This window comes from Agelaius tricolor, unplaced genomic scaffold (genome assembly GCF_023055355.1).
Source record: "Agelaius tricolor isolate 1412-34295 unplaced genomic scaffold, bAgeTri1.0.p SCAF_9, whole genome shotgun sequence".
Classification (NCBI taxonomy): Eukaryota; Metazoa; Chordata; class Aves; order Passeriformes; family Icteridae; genus Agelaius; species Agelaius tricolor.
In genome coordinates, this window is record NW_027269269.1 from 3,202,166 (window position 1) to 3,218,549 (window position 16,384).

General features: G+C 40.6%; 1 protein-coding gene across 4 annotated transcripts in view; it reads left to right on the forward strand.

Moving 5' to 3' along the window:
* ATP8A2 (ATPase phospholipid transporting 8A2) overlaps positions 1-16,384 on the forward strand; it is a 320,133-nt gene that overhangs the window by 212,115 nt on the left and 91,634 nt on the right. For all 4 annotated transcript variants that reach the window (XM_071434042.1, XM_071434041.1, XM_071434040.1 and 1 more), the window contains 4 exons: positions 128-206; positions 3,852-3,913; positions 4,240-4,296; positions 8,685-8,792. In XM_071434042.1, the coding sequence (XP_071290143.1) occupies positions 128-206; positions 3,852-3,913; positions 4,240-4,296; positions 8,685-8,792 (306 nt within the window). The remainder of the gene's footprint in view (positions 1-127; positions 207-3,851; positions 3,914-4,239; positions 4,297-8,684; positions 8,793-16,384) is intronic.

Below are 16,384 nucleotides of genomic sequence, written 5' to 3' on the forward strand. Positions count from 1 at the left end.
AGTTTGAGTATTTCACTTCAGGACAAACATTTTTTGACTCTAAACTACACAATGAAGTGTTTGTTAGGAGTTAGAGAGAGGTCAAGAGTTTTTGACTTTACTGATGGCTTGGTTTGTTTTCCCTCAGGTTTTCTGGGGTCACTGCATCAATGCCCTCATCCATTCCATCATTCTTTTCTGGTTTCCACTGAAAGTGCTGGAGCATGGTAAGGGCTTCATTATTTCTTATGTGAGTAACTGATGTTCAGTCTTACAGAAGCAGTGTGTTTGCAGAAGGGAGGTCGTGATAAGTCCCAAGAAGTAATGCTGCCAGACAGTTCAATAGTCTTTAGCTGCTGAGCTTGGCAGGTTGTCTAGTGGCTTTCAGAAATTATTCTAATCTAACATAATTATTGTTCATATAGTGACTTTAATAGGTGAAAAATGAAACTACTGCTTTGCTAAGAAGTCTTACCCAAATACTGAGTGATGTTTTATGAAATGCCTTTTCTTTTTTTTTTTTTTATGGTAATGTGTTGAGATCTCAGCATTTGATTGAATAATGTTCTTACAGCAACTGCCTTAGAACCATTTGCTTTATATCTTGTTGGAACTCCCCCATTCAATAAGGCAGTACTGTGAAAAAGAACTGGCTGGAATGGAAGTAAACCAGATCAAGAGTCAGAGATACTGGGGAAATGAGACTCTTTGGTGTACAAATTAGGATTATTATTAAGTCTTGCTTTTGAGGGTAATGCAGCTACATGGTATTTCACGGACCAGTAAATCCCACATGGTTCCTACCTAGCTTTCCAGTATAGCTGTGTGGGTGGGAAAAACCACTGGAAATCTGTTCTTTGATTGTGGTAAGAAATAGCATTACATCAAATGAGGAATTTAGGGCTGGTGAAGAGAATATTTATCTAAAATCATTAATTTTTCACAAGTGAAACTGCTTCCTGGAAAACACTGATTTTAAGAAAACCTTCTCAGCTCCAGAATGGATTAATTGGGGAGGAGGTGAAAGAAATAAAAAGGGAGGGAAGATGAACACTCGTGTTAGAGGCATGATAGTAAAGATACTTGTGGGGATTAGGTTCATGCTACTCTACTTGGCTGATCAAAATGTCACTATCATATCCTCAGTCGGAACTTTGATGGCTGATGGACCATATAAAAAAGGGACTCGCCTTTCATCTGTACATGGGCTAAAAGAAGGTTCCATTTCATGGGAGAGGAGCTTTTATGGTTGGTTGGTTTTTGTTTTGATTTGAGGAGTTTTGTTGTTCTGTTACACTGTTTTTATGACAAATGTTAATCTTGAATAGCTCTTTTTAAAATTCAACTGCAGAAATTTTAGGTTAAAATCTGTAGTGTTTATAGTTAAAATTACATAGTCTTCCATAGAGGTTTTTGTAGTTCCCAAATAGATAATGTGCTTTTCATTTCAACAATTAGAATTATAAGACAGAAATACCAGCTCAGAGGCTAACTTTCTGACTTCCTTTGAATAAGTTGCTCAGGTTTTTTTTTCCAGAGAGGAATGAATATTGAATTTTCAAGTTTCTTTGCATTTCCAAGTGCAAGAAGGATTTCAGTGCCAGAGACAAAAATGTGCCATTCACACTGGGATGGTTCTTAACCGTTTGAGTTCCTTAGGATGTGAAGTACATGTAGTCCAGGAATGGGCACTTGTATAGCTTCAGAAATGAATGTTCATTGAGCATCCTGCTGTTCTCATTAGCACAAATATCATTCCTTTCAGGACTGTATAGCCTCCCAAAGTGAAAGGTCATAGAAAATACTGAAAAATAAAGACATTAATTTACTGCATTAAAATAAATAACTCTAAAGAAGTTGAGACTCACAGGAAAATGTATTCAATTATTTAAATGTTCACTATGATGTTACACTAGAGCATGGCTGTGTCATGTCAGCTTATTCTCACAAAACTGATGAGTTTAGGCATGCCTTTTTCTCAATAAACTGAGCCTTTTGGCACCAACAGGATTCAACTGGCATGGGAGACTAAGTTCCCTAGTGCTCTCCACCTATTTCATGGGCACCAGGGGAAAGAGCAGGGTGACTGTAAAATCTTGGTGTGTCCCTGAATGATGTGGTAAATGCCTGAAGCCACTGCAGAGGAGCTGAGCTGAGGAGTATGCCAGTGGCTAGAAACCATGCCAGCTCCTAACCTAGCTGTCTCAGGCTTTAGCTCCAGTTGCAGTGTTAGTCACTCTGCTGCTGTTTCTTAGTAGTTAATATTGAAAAGAAAGCAGAGATACAGAGCCAGAAACTTTTGGGAAATATTCAGAGCCTGTCAGCTCTTTGGAGACAGCCACGTGCAGCATGGTAGAAGGAAAACAAAACAAGTAAGCTTGGGTTAATTGTACTGTATAAATATATAGGGGTTTTTTAGGTGTAAGCTAGACAGGGTCTTCATCACAGAGATCAGGGGGCCAGGAATTCTTCTTTATAGGCTTAAATATTTACTGATCCTGGAGCACACAACCTTTGTTTAAGAATGGCAGATCCAGTTTTCCAAATAAATCTAACAAAATGTTACTGTTACTGATGCCTTGAGGCTACCTAGAATGGAGGCTAGACAGTGTTAAAGGAATAAAGTAGGTATTTATTGAAAGACCTTCAAGGGATGCATCTTGGGCACTACGAGAGCCTGGCTGAGACTACACCCAAGCTGGACAATGGGTCACAAGTTTTCACACTTGTATAAGTTTTGGTCCATTTACATATTGGGGTTCATTGTCCAATTACAGCTTCAGGTTATGAAGTCCCATTCTCCCAGACTGCTCTCCTCAATTTGCTGTTGTTTATACTTTTTGAGCCTGAAGCTGCAACAGTGTTCTTGGGCTGGAAAAGGATTGTTTTGTCTGACTAAACTGTGAGGAGAACTTGCTAACACTTTATTTGAAGTTCAGAGTTATATACTAATGCAGTACAGAATCTGGATGATATGAAAGCTAAAACTTAGGGCATCATCATGGTAGAACTGCTCACTGTGCTAGGCAGTATGTATTTAGGAATGAATTCAAGGTTTTATGTTAAGCCTTTTTGTCCCTGCTGTTCATGTATTTCCCTAGCAGTTGTCTTAAAACATGTGAAAATAGCAATACTTATCATGCTTGAGTAATGCTTGAAAACTCCTGTGAGTACAAGTTCAATTGGCATTCATGTGGTGGTTGAATGCATTTTCATGGTGTTCCAGTTTGATTCAGCAAGGGCTGAGAGACTAAATGACATTTGAAGTATTGCCAAGCTTGGCACTTCCAAATGATAGATTAGCATGTATGTACTCACCCTTGTGCACAGCTGATAGAGAACGGGTGGCCAGAGACTGAATACTGCTCGGTTATGGAACTAACCTCCAGTGAGGTATTGTACATGTTGATATATGTCCTTTACAAATTAAACTCTCCCTGCTCTTAGCTCAGCTCTCTTTCACCGCAAGTCAGCTGGTGTTTTACTGCTTTTTCATCACAGGCATACAAATAATAAATATTGTTAGAGGTGACAGTACAGGACAGATAGCAGCAGAAAAAGTGGCAGGGGCATACCTCAGCTCTTACAGGCAAATTAGATGTTAGGGTCTGGTGAACATTGCCCCTTTCCTAGGCCAGCTTCAGGCAGCTGGAGCTATGGATGGATGGATGCTCTATCCATACACCGTGTCTGAGGCCCAGCTGAACACAACTTCTGCATTACCATTACCTCATGGTCTCTAGGAGTGCTTTTGGGTGTTCAAAAAGGAAAGGTTGGGACCAGTTATTCTCTCCTGAAAATCTCCTTGTTCTTTTGTCCATTCTGTTGATAAACTGACAACAAAGGTGATCTTCTTTATCTTCTTCTTTCAGATGCAGTATTCACAAATGGACAGGGAGTTGACTATTTATTTGTTGGAAACATAGTTTACACTGTAAGTTTGTGTATCCTAGCAATCTTTGAATGGTAGAATTTCTTTCCAGCTTTTTTTTCACCACAAGAAAATGGTGTAAACCTGAAGAAAATATGTAAGTTTAAAAAAAAAATCAACCTGATGCTGTGTGCATGATTTTCCCTCTTCCTTTTAATTTTTTTTCCCAGACATGCACCAACAATAGTTTCTGCTCTGTCCTTTCCACATCCCCTACCAAGTTCCTGGGTTGCTGCCTAAATGGTGGTAGCTTTTTTAGGTGTAAAGGGGAGATTGGGATTTGAGAGTGTTAGTAATGAAGTTGTCTTCTTTCTTATTTTTCCTTGCAGTATGTTGTAGTCACTGTTTGTCTGAAAGCCGGCTTGGAAACAACTGCATGGACTAGAGTAAGTACTTTCCAGTATCTTTTATTTTATTAGCACACCTTCCTCCCTAATGAGTATTGATACAGATAAGAAGTACTAAAAATCATTTGGGACTTCTGAGTTCTAATTAGGCCTTTCATGTAAGGATAGGCTGCTAAGCTCTCTAAGTACAGAATGTGAGAGGAATGAACTCGTAAATCACATGATATCTGTGATGAAAAAGGACAGCCTGGCAGAAGAGGGAAGAGTATACTAAAAGCGTATTGTCAACATCTCTACTTAAAAATGAGGAAAATTTTGCATGAAATCAACATACTACTGAAATTGCTTAAGAAAATGCATCAAGAAAATTATCCTTTGTAGTCTGTAGCTCCTTCAAAATTAATGCAATAGGGAATGAAAGGTGTCTGCCCACAGATAAACAACTAGGCTTTGAAAACATCTTTGGCCCAGGTAAAAAGAACTAGTGGTGACTCCACATTGGTTGAATTGTTTTGGTTTTTTTGTTTGTCTTTTTGAAACCTAGTGTAATTAGGATGATAGTTGAATAGTTATGTTGTTTCCTTGATTTGAGTTACTGGCTTGAAATGCCAGTAACCTGTAACAGGGCGAATGCTCTGTTACAGGTAGGTGACAGAATCCAGCAGGGCAGTCAGCTCCAAAGAGTGTGAGAGACAGGGAGGGAAGGGCTCCTGTGTTGATGAACCTTCAACACCTTTCTCCCTTTCTTTCCCCTAGCCCCTCTGAAACACTAATTTTTTAAATTTTGATGGAGTCTCTTTTTCTCCATACCAGTAAGATACTTTATGGGAATCCAGTTTTCATGACATACAAAGAAACTCTGCCCTCAAGGCTAAGATGTTTTCAGGACACACATTCTTATTCTACCAATTTCTTCAAGGGTTTGGCTTAGGTCTTGTTAACCTCATTGCTTCTGTTAGTTGTAAAATGTTTTATTTCGTTCCTCCCAGAGGAATTGTGAAGATCAATGAGCTGACATCTGTTCTGAATTTTAAAGATGAAATGCTGTCTGTATGGGTTATTTAATTGTTAGGGAGATGTTAATATTTTCTGCCCCGTTCTCTCATCTGAAAATAAAATCTGAGTATTTTTACTGTTGCTTATGCATCAGTTCTGTGTTGTGTATCAACATTTTAAAATGCAAAAATCCTTAAATTAATCCCTTGTGAACCAGAAAGCATATAATATAAAAAATCAGCATTGAATGCATGTGAGCTTGTTTAGATCCTGTTTTGTTGTGAATTTTTTGATGGTTTCTGTTCTCTCCTTTTCCCTGGATAGGTAATGGGTGTCTTTTCAGCCACTTGAGGATAATCGTGGGCCCCTCATTTCTAAACTTCTTTTTTAAAAGATACCATAATGTTTAGTAGATATTGGAGTTCTGTAACTCTGGCATTTTACAGATAAATTATTGTTACTCACACAGCAGTTGTGTTTAGAATCCATTTTTTCTATATATACTTCTAAATCCTGCCCCATTGCTTGGAACAATGACTCTCATAGCAAAATCTGATGTTGGTTGTAGTTTCAGCTGTGAGTGAATCAACACACAGAGAATCTTCAGGTTATTTGAAGAGTATTAAATTTACAACACTGAGTTAAACCTCTTCTCCATCATCAAGTGGATTGGTTACAGGCAATTTGTTCTAGAGAGTGAGAGGGACAGTGCCACTTGGGAGAGCAAGGTGGTTTCAGCAGAAAACTTTAAATAAAAAACACAGTCAAAGTTTTGGGAGCTTGGTATATCCAGTAGGTAGTGTGGAAAGAAAGGCTCTGATAAAAGTGGCAACATAATGCATAATAAAATCCACACATTGAAGTTGAGTGGAGTAGCTTCATGTTACTTGGGGCCTATGTGGAACACTGCAGTAGGCTTTTTCCCAAACACACAGAGCTTTTTTCATCACTGCTTTACCACACTGTAGGAACTGTTTCAGATAAGCAGGGTACATGGGAGAGCCACACACTCTGTCTTGTTCTTATGCAATAATCTTGATTTCTTGTTTTCTGTCATTCATTTAACACACCAGATGGGCTCACTTCTGGTTTTGCACATCAAGTCTCCGGGGGTAAATGCAGATTATCAGTGGAGAATCACCAGTGCAAAGGTTTGTGGGGTGACTTGTGTAAGGAACATTTTCCTTGTGTAAGGAACATTTTCAAGCAGGCCAAGGAGGGCTCTTCCAGAATGCAGGAGCTCTTTTAAAGGCAAAGGAGGAGTTTGGGCAGATATAAGTCTGAGATAATGAGATGATTAGGACAACCATTAGAAGAAGGTAAAGACAACATAAAATGAGCAGAAGTCTGCTCAGCTGAAAAGGGTGAAGATCTGCCAAAGTTGAAAAGTGTCCTAGCAGCAGAATGGAAAGAAAACTTGAGTGAGACAAAAAAAACCTGATGTCATTTCACTAGCATAAATACACTTCCTACAAAATAAGTCTACATCTGAGATTGGGTTCTCTGCTTGCTTTTATTTTTACTGGTTTTAGTCATCAAGTACAGGAGCTAGGGAAGCACCAGTCCCAGCTATCCTGAGCCTTCTGTCCACTTGTCTGAGAGGAAGGCTGTGGCTCAAGAGAAGGTATCACATGGTATCACATCCTTTTCAGAAAGCAGTGATGGTGCTATTCTGCCATTGCATGGGGCTGACTTTTCATAAGGATGAGTTCTTGCAGCAGTCTTGCAGTACTTGATCTTTGGGAGCTGAGCATTACAGTTGCTCACTAAGGCAGGGCTTCTAGTCAGAATCTTGACATGAACTGTGCTCAGTTTTCAGAAAAGCAAGTACACTGAGAGGATAAAATCCCTCTTGTCCTCCAAGTGTTTAAAAAAAAATCCTTCAATATCCTTCTTTTCTTCACATTTAAATGGAATTGTGCACATATTGTGGGTATTTTGGAGGGTTTTTTCGGTTATGTGGGGGTTTGGGGCTGGGGTTTTTTGGTTAGTCTGTTTCTTGTTTGTTTGTTTTACATAAGGAGTTGTTTATTTACTGAGGTCAGATCTCCTGGGTCAAACAGAATAAATAGCAAAGTTTGAAAACAAATCTTACCCACTGTGTCTCTCCAGGAAGGGGCCTATTCCATGTCTTGCTTATTATTAGCCTAGCAACTTTCAGGGTTACACAAAATTCCAGCTTTCTGAGAGTGCCTAGAAGAGTCTTCTTTCCATTGCCTCTGACATTTTGTATGAATGCTTCTAGTGTAAGGTAGTCTCTAGTTGATCCCAACTATCTGCCAGTCTGCACTGGTGCTGCAGACTCCTTGCTTGTTTGTTTTCACCGCCTGTGCTGGAGAAAGCTGTCCTTTCTGAGCATGTCCAGCGGTTGCAGATTAGGGGCAATCTTCTTCCAGAAGTTTTTATTTATCTCACAGGTAGCAGAACACAATATCAGACACTTCTTTGATTCTCAGACATACTGTTCAAAAAGTCAACAGACACAGTCATCCAGTAGGAAATATAAAGCTGAGAGCTGAACAAACACGCCGTGTCCACCAGCACCCAGTATGTGAATACATTCCCGTGTTCCTGAACTCATATGTAATTAGTAATTAAGATTTATGCAGATACTTCTCTGAATTGGAGCCAAAGTCATCAGCCACAGGAGTTGTTGGCATCCAGAAAAGTTGGAGCCAATAATGAGCTCAGTTGCTTGTTACAACTGAAATTACTGGTTCCATCCACTGTGGTGTAAAAGTAAAACAACTTAAATCATCTGAGCAGAAAAACAGTTTGGGTGTGTAGGAAAAATGACTTTAATGCCACTGAGAAGAAGTTTTTGCTGGATGTGCTCTTGGTCATTTAATAGTTCTTATTTTCTCTTAGTGAGTCGACAGACTAAAGAACCAGTAAAGATGTAAACTGCATTGCATGTGTGTAAATCAGTTAGAACACCTTTAAAACAAAAAAAAAGGCAAAGTTGACCAGTAGATGTTGATTTTGGTAGTACACAAAACTGAATCTTCCTCCAGAGAAGGTGATATATATGGCTAGTATGTGTACACGGCCATAGGGGATTTGTCCATGTGAACTTTAACCTGTGCCTTTGAAAATTCCTACCTTGATTTACATGTTGAATCTGGAATGTGCGTGACAGGATACAGGAACTAGATGAGAGAAATTATGGTTCCAAGGAAAATCTGACCAGTTTCTGGAGATCCAAATAAGACAGATTGGCTGAGAAGAGTATCTGTCTGCCCTGCTATGAAGCAAAGATTAAAGAGAAGTGGTTTGTGCTGTTTGAACAACCTGTGCTACTGGCCCCAAACCAAGAGCAGTAGACGGGCCTGAGTGAGACCGACAGAGACCTGAACAGGGAAACACTTCTGGGCTGGGTGGATGGAGGAAGTGCCGTGTGTTGACTCTGTCTCTCTCCCTGTTCTTGGCAGTTCAGTCACCTGGCCGTCTGGGGAAGCATGTTGCTCTGGCTCGTGTTCTTCGGCGTGTACTCAGCCATCTGGCCCACGTTCCCCATCGCGCCCGACATGCTGGGGCAGGTCAGTACCAACACCTGGCTCTGGGGACACGGCCCAGCACAGCACCCTGCTGTCACCCTCAGAGCTCACATAGTGCCAGCAAAGCACTGCTACTCTGGTCAGAGTACTTGGACTTCATTTTAACCTTTTCTTAATCCTTGTATTCATTTAGCTTAATCTCCTCATGAGAAGAGCTCTCTTTGTCCCCCAAACTGACATCATCCATGATTACATGCACTGTGGGTACTGCATGACAATTCCCAATTTACTGTGATGGCAGTAGGACTGGCTCTTTTGTTAGTATCTAGTCCTGGCAAGATTTTGTGTGTTTGACAAAATGTTGTATTTGGTTTGGGATTTCATTTTGTCATGGGTTTGTTCTTTTCCATATGTTTGGTTTCGTATTGTTGCTTTTTACCATCATCCATTCTAAACAAACAGAATTTCCTTGAGAATAGAATGAGATGGTCAGAAGCAGGAGAGCTGATACATTGCTGATTATGGTACTGGAGGAATTCTGGATTTGTTCCTTCCATGTCAGCTGAGCTCCAGGTAGTAAGATTTTCCCTTCAGTGTTGTTATTTCAACCCCTGGTGAGAAGATCAAACAGCAGGCCTGTCAAAACCACTCAAGAGATTAATGCATATTTAAAATAGGGGGATAGCAATTAACAATTGTAACAATTAAGGGTTTTGTAATTTTATGATAAAAAGTTATTTTGTAGAGGTTGTAATGGCTTTCAGCTTTACCTGAAAAATGTATTGGGTTATAAGTTTAGACTTCCGTGCAAAGATGGGATACAGAAAGAAGAAAAGCTATCTGTCTAATAATTTCAAGAAATTATGTTCTTAGATTGCTACCCTTATGTACTAGAAAATTATAATAAAAAACTCAAGTGTTGGCAGGCCAATTAGATTTTTGAGATTACTCCCATGTTTGTATTCAACAAGAGCAGTCAGGCATGATTTTGTTGCTGTTCTGGCTTAATACATATTTTAGTATTATGCTCTAAAACACTCAGGATAATGGAGGCTATGAGACATTTTCATGGACAGCTTTTACGGCTGAGACTGACAGCTGACAGGCTGGTGAGTGACTGAGCAGGTGAGTGACTGACAGACAAAGCCTCAGTCCTCTGGTAGTATTTCATGGTGATCTTGGCGTGTTTCACAGCACATACAGCATCAGTAGCTCTAACTCACATTTTCATATATCAGGCAATAATTTGACTTCAGTATCATGCAGAGTCAAGAACAACTTGTCCTCCACAGCAGACTTTAGTGCTGCCATTAACATGTCAGCCTTCTAAAATATAGACAATACGGCAAAATGTTGCTTCACACGCAAGGGGAAAAGCTCTGGGCTTTAGCTTGCTCTTGCCTTTCTTTTTTTCCCAAAAGGACTCTTATTTTTTATTGCAACTTTAGCAAAATTCATGTTGTGCTGGTCATCAACGTTTGCTGCAGCATATAAAACCACAGGTCTTGGAACAAAACCTTCATATTAATAAGGCTTTGGTTTTTTTTGACTATGTTTTTAGAAAGTGTTTGTATTTAACCTTTGGTTTTATGCTCTGATTTTCTGACATTACAACTTGAGAAGTGGTACTAATATCTTGCCAAAATGAAAATAATCTATTCTCCTTTTTTTATTTTTTAATGGAGAACACGTTTACCTTGGCTAGTAGAGTATCCAGTCAATGCTTGTGGAGCTGTGTACCTGGATCAGTAATTATCAACCTAAAATGTTAAGGATAGGTGATCATTCTATAGAGATGATTTTTGAATTCAAGCAGTCAGAAACAAGCTGTCTTAAGGCTTTCAATGTGTGCTAGAGGGGATCAATATCATTCTACCAGTTTTCTTGTATTTTTGAGAGAAGGAGTAGCCGTTGAAGAACGTGGGGTTTTTTTCTTTTTTTTTTCACTTTTATCCTTTTGTAAAATCAAGGAAAGCTCCCAAGGTGAAGGGAGCTTGTTTACCACTCGCATTAACTCCCACAGAGTCTCTCGAGTAATCGGTTGCTGTCATGAAACCAGCTCATGGTGAAATGAGCTGGGACTGTGTTAGGCTCTAGTCAGTAAAATGAGTTGCCTTGCTGCCTAGACATTAACAATTTCTTTACTCTTGCTGTATTCTTTTGTTCATTTATAGATAATACGGCATCTTAAAAGTGTTGTTCTTGTTTCAGATCTTGCTAGTGTGTTTATCTTCAAATAAACTGAACTCCAGGACATTTTAGATCCTCATACTATGTAAATCTAATGGCATTTGAAGGAAGCTGATTTTAGCTAGAATAGTCATTAGCATTTTGCCAGCCAGGACTTTGTGCCATCAGTAGAAAGCACAGGAGGTGCAAAACATTTTATTGTGTTGTTTCACCAAATGTCAACATGAAGCCTGGCAGACGTCAAATATGTGATGCTTTGTTTCTGCTGGGGTTTGTTAAATTGTTTGCACTAAGTATTTCTTTCTCTTGCCCATAATATCTTGAGCATTTTCACAGGGATATAATACCATTTTTCATCCTTGGAGGGAAAGGAAAGCGACTTACTTATTCTCTCTTGTCAGAGTCAACATATTTCTTCTGTTTTCACTACGATATTAACAATTAAATACTTGTGACATCTTAAGACAGAGCCGTGATTAAAATCTCAATTGTCCTTAACAGAAATCTTCCAATAGTATGTGTCTGGTACTTTGGGAAGAAACTCTTTCTGCTTTGGGGGAACCTTTTCAGGCACACAATTTCTCTTAAATAGTATCAGAAATAATAATGTGAGAATAATGTAAGAAAACTCTCTGGTAGCTTGTCTCAGTCCCTCTGCGAGCCTCTCAGGAACCCTGGGCCAGTCCCGAGTTGGCAGACACCGGGGGGCAGCCCCGACACGGCCGACAGCAGGGAGACACTGTCTGTGTGTGCCCCGAGGGTACTGAGGGCACCTGGGCTGGCAGGGAGACACTCTCTGTGTGTGCCCCGAGGGTGCTGAGGGCACCTGGGCTGGCAGGGAGACACTGTCTGTGTGTGCCCCGAGGGTGCTGAGGGCACCTGGGCTGGCAGGGAGACACTGTCTGTGTGTGCCCCGAGGGTACTGAGGGCACCTGGGCTGGCAGGGAGACACTCTCTGTGCCCCGAGGGTACTGAGGGCACCTGGGCTGGCAGGGAGACACTCTCTGTGTGTGCCCCGAGGGTGCTGAGGGCACCTGGGCTGGCAGGGAGACACTCTCTGTGTGTGCCCCGAGGGTGCTGAGGGCACCTGGGCTGGGGGGAGACACTCTCTGTGTGTGCCCCGAGGGTACTGAGGGCACCTGGGCTGGGTTCCTTTGCAGCACAAGAGACACCAGGGACATCGGTAGAAGAGAAAGGGCTGACTCTTAGCAGGGGTTAATCCAAGGTTTTATTAGGAGTCCCAAAGGAGCTCCTGCACCTCAGGGGCCTCCTGCCCAGAGCCCCAGGAGCTGTGCCAAGGTCACATTTAAAGGGAGGTGGAAACCCAAAGTAGATAACATTTTACCAACAATGAGTGACCCTAAGGGATGGATGCTGAGGGATCAACATTTAGGACAGCGTATGGGGCAAGGCTTGGGGGGCTGACCCCTGGCCTCTGGCTAATCACTCGACGAACTGGACCAAAGCTTCTGGATGCAGGGGATGGGATGCTGAGTGACTGACAGAGAGCCAGGGTGGGGGTTTGGGGATGATCTCATCCAGGGAGAGGGATAACACAGGTAAAGGGAGGGGGGCGCAGTTTGGGATAAACCATTTGGGAAAAATATGGAAATACAAAACAAAATTACTTCAGAGTATTACAAAATATAAAAACACACTACAACAGTAGCTCTCTTGGCTTTCCTGAATTTCTGTATATTTTTAAGTTTGGGGTTTTTTTTAAATATTTATGAGAACAGTGACACTAGAAGAGTTGGTGCCTTTTTTTTGTCTTGCCAAAGACAAAAAATTACAAAAGCCAAGATGCTTTGATAGGAACTGATTGCTTTTGAATGGTCACTTCCAGATAACAGTATTTTGTACAATATATGAGTCCTTTCCTGCCTCTGGGGAAGGTATGACTTACCATCACAGATTTTTGAAAGCAAGTAGATGTTTGTGTTTTTAAAAAGAGCTATCTAGTTTGATACTCATTATCTGGAAGAAGTGGTACAGAAATGTGCCACTCTGAGGATGTGAGCTCCTATTTAATTATCATGTCCCAGAACTTACAGGGCTTGTAGCTCATAACCCAGTGGTATTTTGTTGATGAGCACATTAGCCACCATCCTGCCCTCATGCAGTCTTGGGTATTTTGTTTGTTTGCCTGGGGATGGAGATTCGATGCCCCAAAGGGAGCAGTGAGTGCTAGCATTTGTGCTTATTTCTTATATGAGTCATACATATGGTGTAAGAACTGTGCTGCTAATGCTCTGTTCTTGTATTGATTTCTTCATTGGAATTGAAGCATACTTTAGGTTCATGGGAATACTATTGCAGTGTATGGAATTAAAGTCTGTGTGCAGGTATTCCCATCCCCACACGTCTAAATACCTGTACCTGAAAGCATGCATATGTGTACAAAAGGATGCTTTGAAAGTGATCATGCTTTGAGTCTTGATGTAGACATTATCTAAGATGAAGAAAAACAGGTATCTTCTTTCCCCACCTGGAGCTGAAATTTTTAGTGTTTTAAGGGAGAGTAGGGTTGGCAGGAAAAGGAGTATTCCTATCACCCCTCTGAAGCATCTGCTCATTGATGATGAAAGAACTACTATGTAGCTGTGATTTCTTTCTTCCAGTTTATTTACCTTAATATGTGTTGTATTTTGTGTCTGCTTCATTTGTTGTTGTTACCATTAAGGAAATACCTTTAGGAAGATGAGTATCAGTCTCATGGTTTCTGCCTGAAGGAAAGGGTTTTAATCTGGTTTCGAGAGAGACATGTGCTGTGGTTATTTTAAAGTGCAGGTTGGTGTTTCTAATTTTTTAGACTTCTGCTTTGTGCTGTATGTGGTCATGTTGCGGAACTGGGGTTTAACAATCATCTTGATCTTAGGATGTCATTAGGAGGCCCATCTCATCAAAACCTCATGGCTGGATGTTTTGAAATTATTGGGGCTGCTGTACTTCCCAGTTACCTTTATACAGCTGCATTTGAAAGACTTCTTGAATCACAGTTCAAATACTTTTATCGCCAGCATAGCTGAAACAGCTCCATGTAAGAGCCACTTTCATAGCTGTAATTGCAGGTGTGCTTTTATTTTCCAATGCTCTGCGCATCCTTGACAGAAGATACTTATTTCTTGTCCAGTTGAACTGTCAGATTCTTGCTAGGTTATCATATATTTATGAAGACTTTCAAAGAAGCTGACACGGAGTTTACCTGGATTAAAGATGTTTTTTAAAGATCCCAGTAATGGAGATCTCTGATTGACCCCATGTAATCTGACAGTAGCAGGACTTGCTTGTTCTAATAGCTTGTTAAGAAGACATCTGTGCCTTTTTTAGCAAAGCTTCCCATTCATCTGTGTGTATGACATTAGCAAGATGGGCTTGCCTTGACTATTGCACTGTTGTTGGCTTTTGAGGGAGGGAGGTGATGTAGATAAAGGGTGTGATGGACTTGGGTTGCACAGTTGGTTTTGTAGTTGGCCTTCAATCTGAAACTCTCTGAGATCTTGCTGATTGAGCTCTTACCAAAGCATGTGAGAAAACTTCATGGTTTTCAAGACTTGGAAACAACACAAAACACCCCCCAAAAATCCTGGAGGCAAGATAATAATCATTATTGCGGTGTAATAAACAGGTTTCACATTACTGCCCTTCCAAATCCACACTGCAAAGCTGACAGCTTAATGTACATTTTTGTGTTTTCCAGAATACTTTCGTCTTACTCTCTACATTTGAATTGTTTTCCAGAGGTCTCTGTTGTTGTTCTCTCTGGCTTCTCATATTTCCACAGTTTGGTGCTAGTTAGAAAATTGGCTGTTCTGATTGTGGTTTTTTTGTCTGCAATCAGTTGCACATTACATTGTGGTGTCAATGCTTTGGTTGGTGAAAAAGCTTCATCCAGCTGTTATACACAAATCAGACTTGGCCTGCAGATTGAGGTCCTTAATGCCTGCTGATTATGTTTGTTTTTGTTATTATGCACAGAGGTCTCTGTGGCACTTGATGTGGTTTTGGAACATTTTCTGCAGTTTTGGACTAGGCTCTGAGCGGACAAATTAGACTAACGAAGCGTGCATATATTTTTAAGCATCTGTTGAAGGAGTGGGTTTGTTGTTTTTATGAGCCACACATGGCTTTCAGAAATTAATCTCTCATTTCTAGATCTCTGGCATTGTGTTGTACTGTGTCATACACCACAAAGATGAAAAAATTGAGATAAATTAATATTTTTATAAGTTATGAATGTGAAACTAATATATTAAGCATGCTTATTTTAACGCAGGCTAATCGCCCAAAACATGCTCCTTTACCTATTTGGCAACTTTGACACAAACCTGTTCTAAATATTTCTGAAAGATGTCCCAGACTTAATTTCTCCTTAGGAAATATTTTACGAAGGCTTTAAAACAGGACTGTATATGCAGCTGTGCCCAGCACTGTGCTGGCATTTCCTATATAGAGCCATGTGAAAATAGCATTAAGCCAGAAGCATAAATACTCGTTCAGGTTTGGGAACTGGCAGTGCAGAGCAAGGCAGTCAGCTGGCTTCAAACTTCTCCCAAGTGTTGCTGCGCTCACCTTCACTTCTTGGTCCCTGCTCTGCAGAAGAAATGTGGCTGGCAGGTGAGTGCATTAGATGGGGGAGCAATAGGAAAGGGAGAGGTTGTGAATGGTTCCCTGCAGGTTGTACAGATGGTGCAGAGGTGGTCAGCTGGTTTTTTTTCAGTGTTAGGGTGTAACCTGGGACTCTAGCCATGCTGTCTGGTCAATGCTGGTTTAGCGATCAGGTAGCTTTAACAAGCAAATGCTGCTCAGTAGCTTAAATGAAAATACAGAGCATTTACACTTTAGTCTAATTGCCCGTTATCCCAATTTATTGGTTTAGGAGTGGGGAAAAGTAGTGTCCAGGAACAAAGTTCCTTCACTCAGGATGGAATTACCATTCTGTAGTAATGGACTGTGCTTCAGAAGTTGCATCTTTTCTCAATTTGGAGTTCAGCATTGCTTCATGTCCCTCAAAATTTTCACAAATAGCTTTATTCGTATATTTAGAAGTAGCAAAGCCTTGTTGCAAGTTCGGAAATATGTTTGGAAGATATCCTAATCCATATTTTCTCAATTAGAAACAGCTGCCTTTTAAATATACAAGGGCAGCTACTGTATTGTACCAGAGGCAGTGTTTACTAATGCTCATGTCTACAAAAAAAGTCTGTGTTTTGAGCCCTGTTGACAAGCAAGGACAAACTAAGAACATATGACTCGTCTCCTGGATCAGAGCGTTCCTGATGTAAGCTGTGTTCTGCATTCCTTAAGGAGGAAAACCAAGCAGCTCTACAGTGTGTGTTTGTCATGTATGACAACAGTTTGTGTGCATCTCAGTAAAAGAGAAAGCTGTTCTTCTGTTGGAAAAGTGGAAAGCAGCCAAGCAGTTTTTATGCCTCTCATGGAGC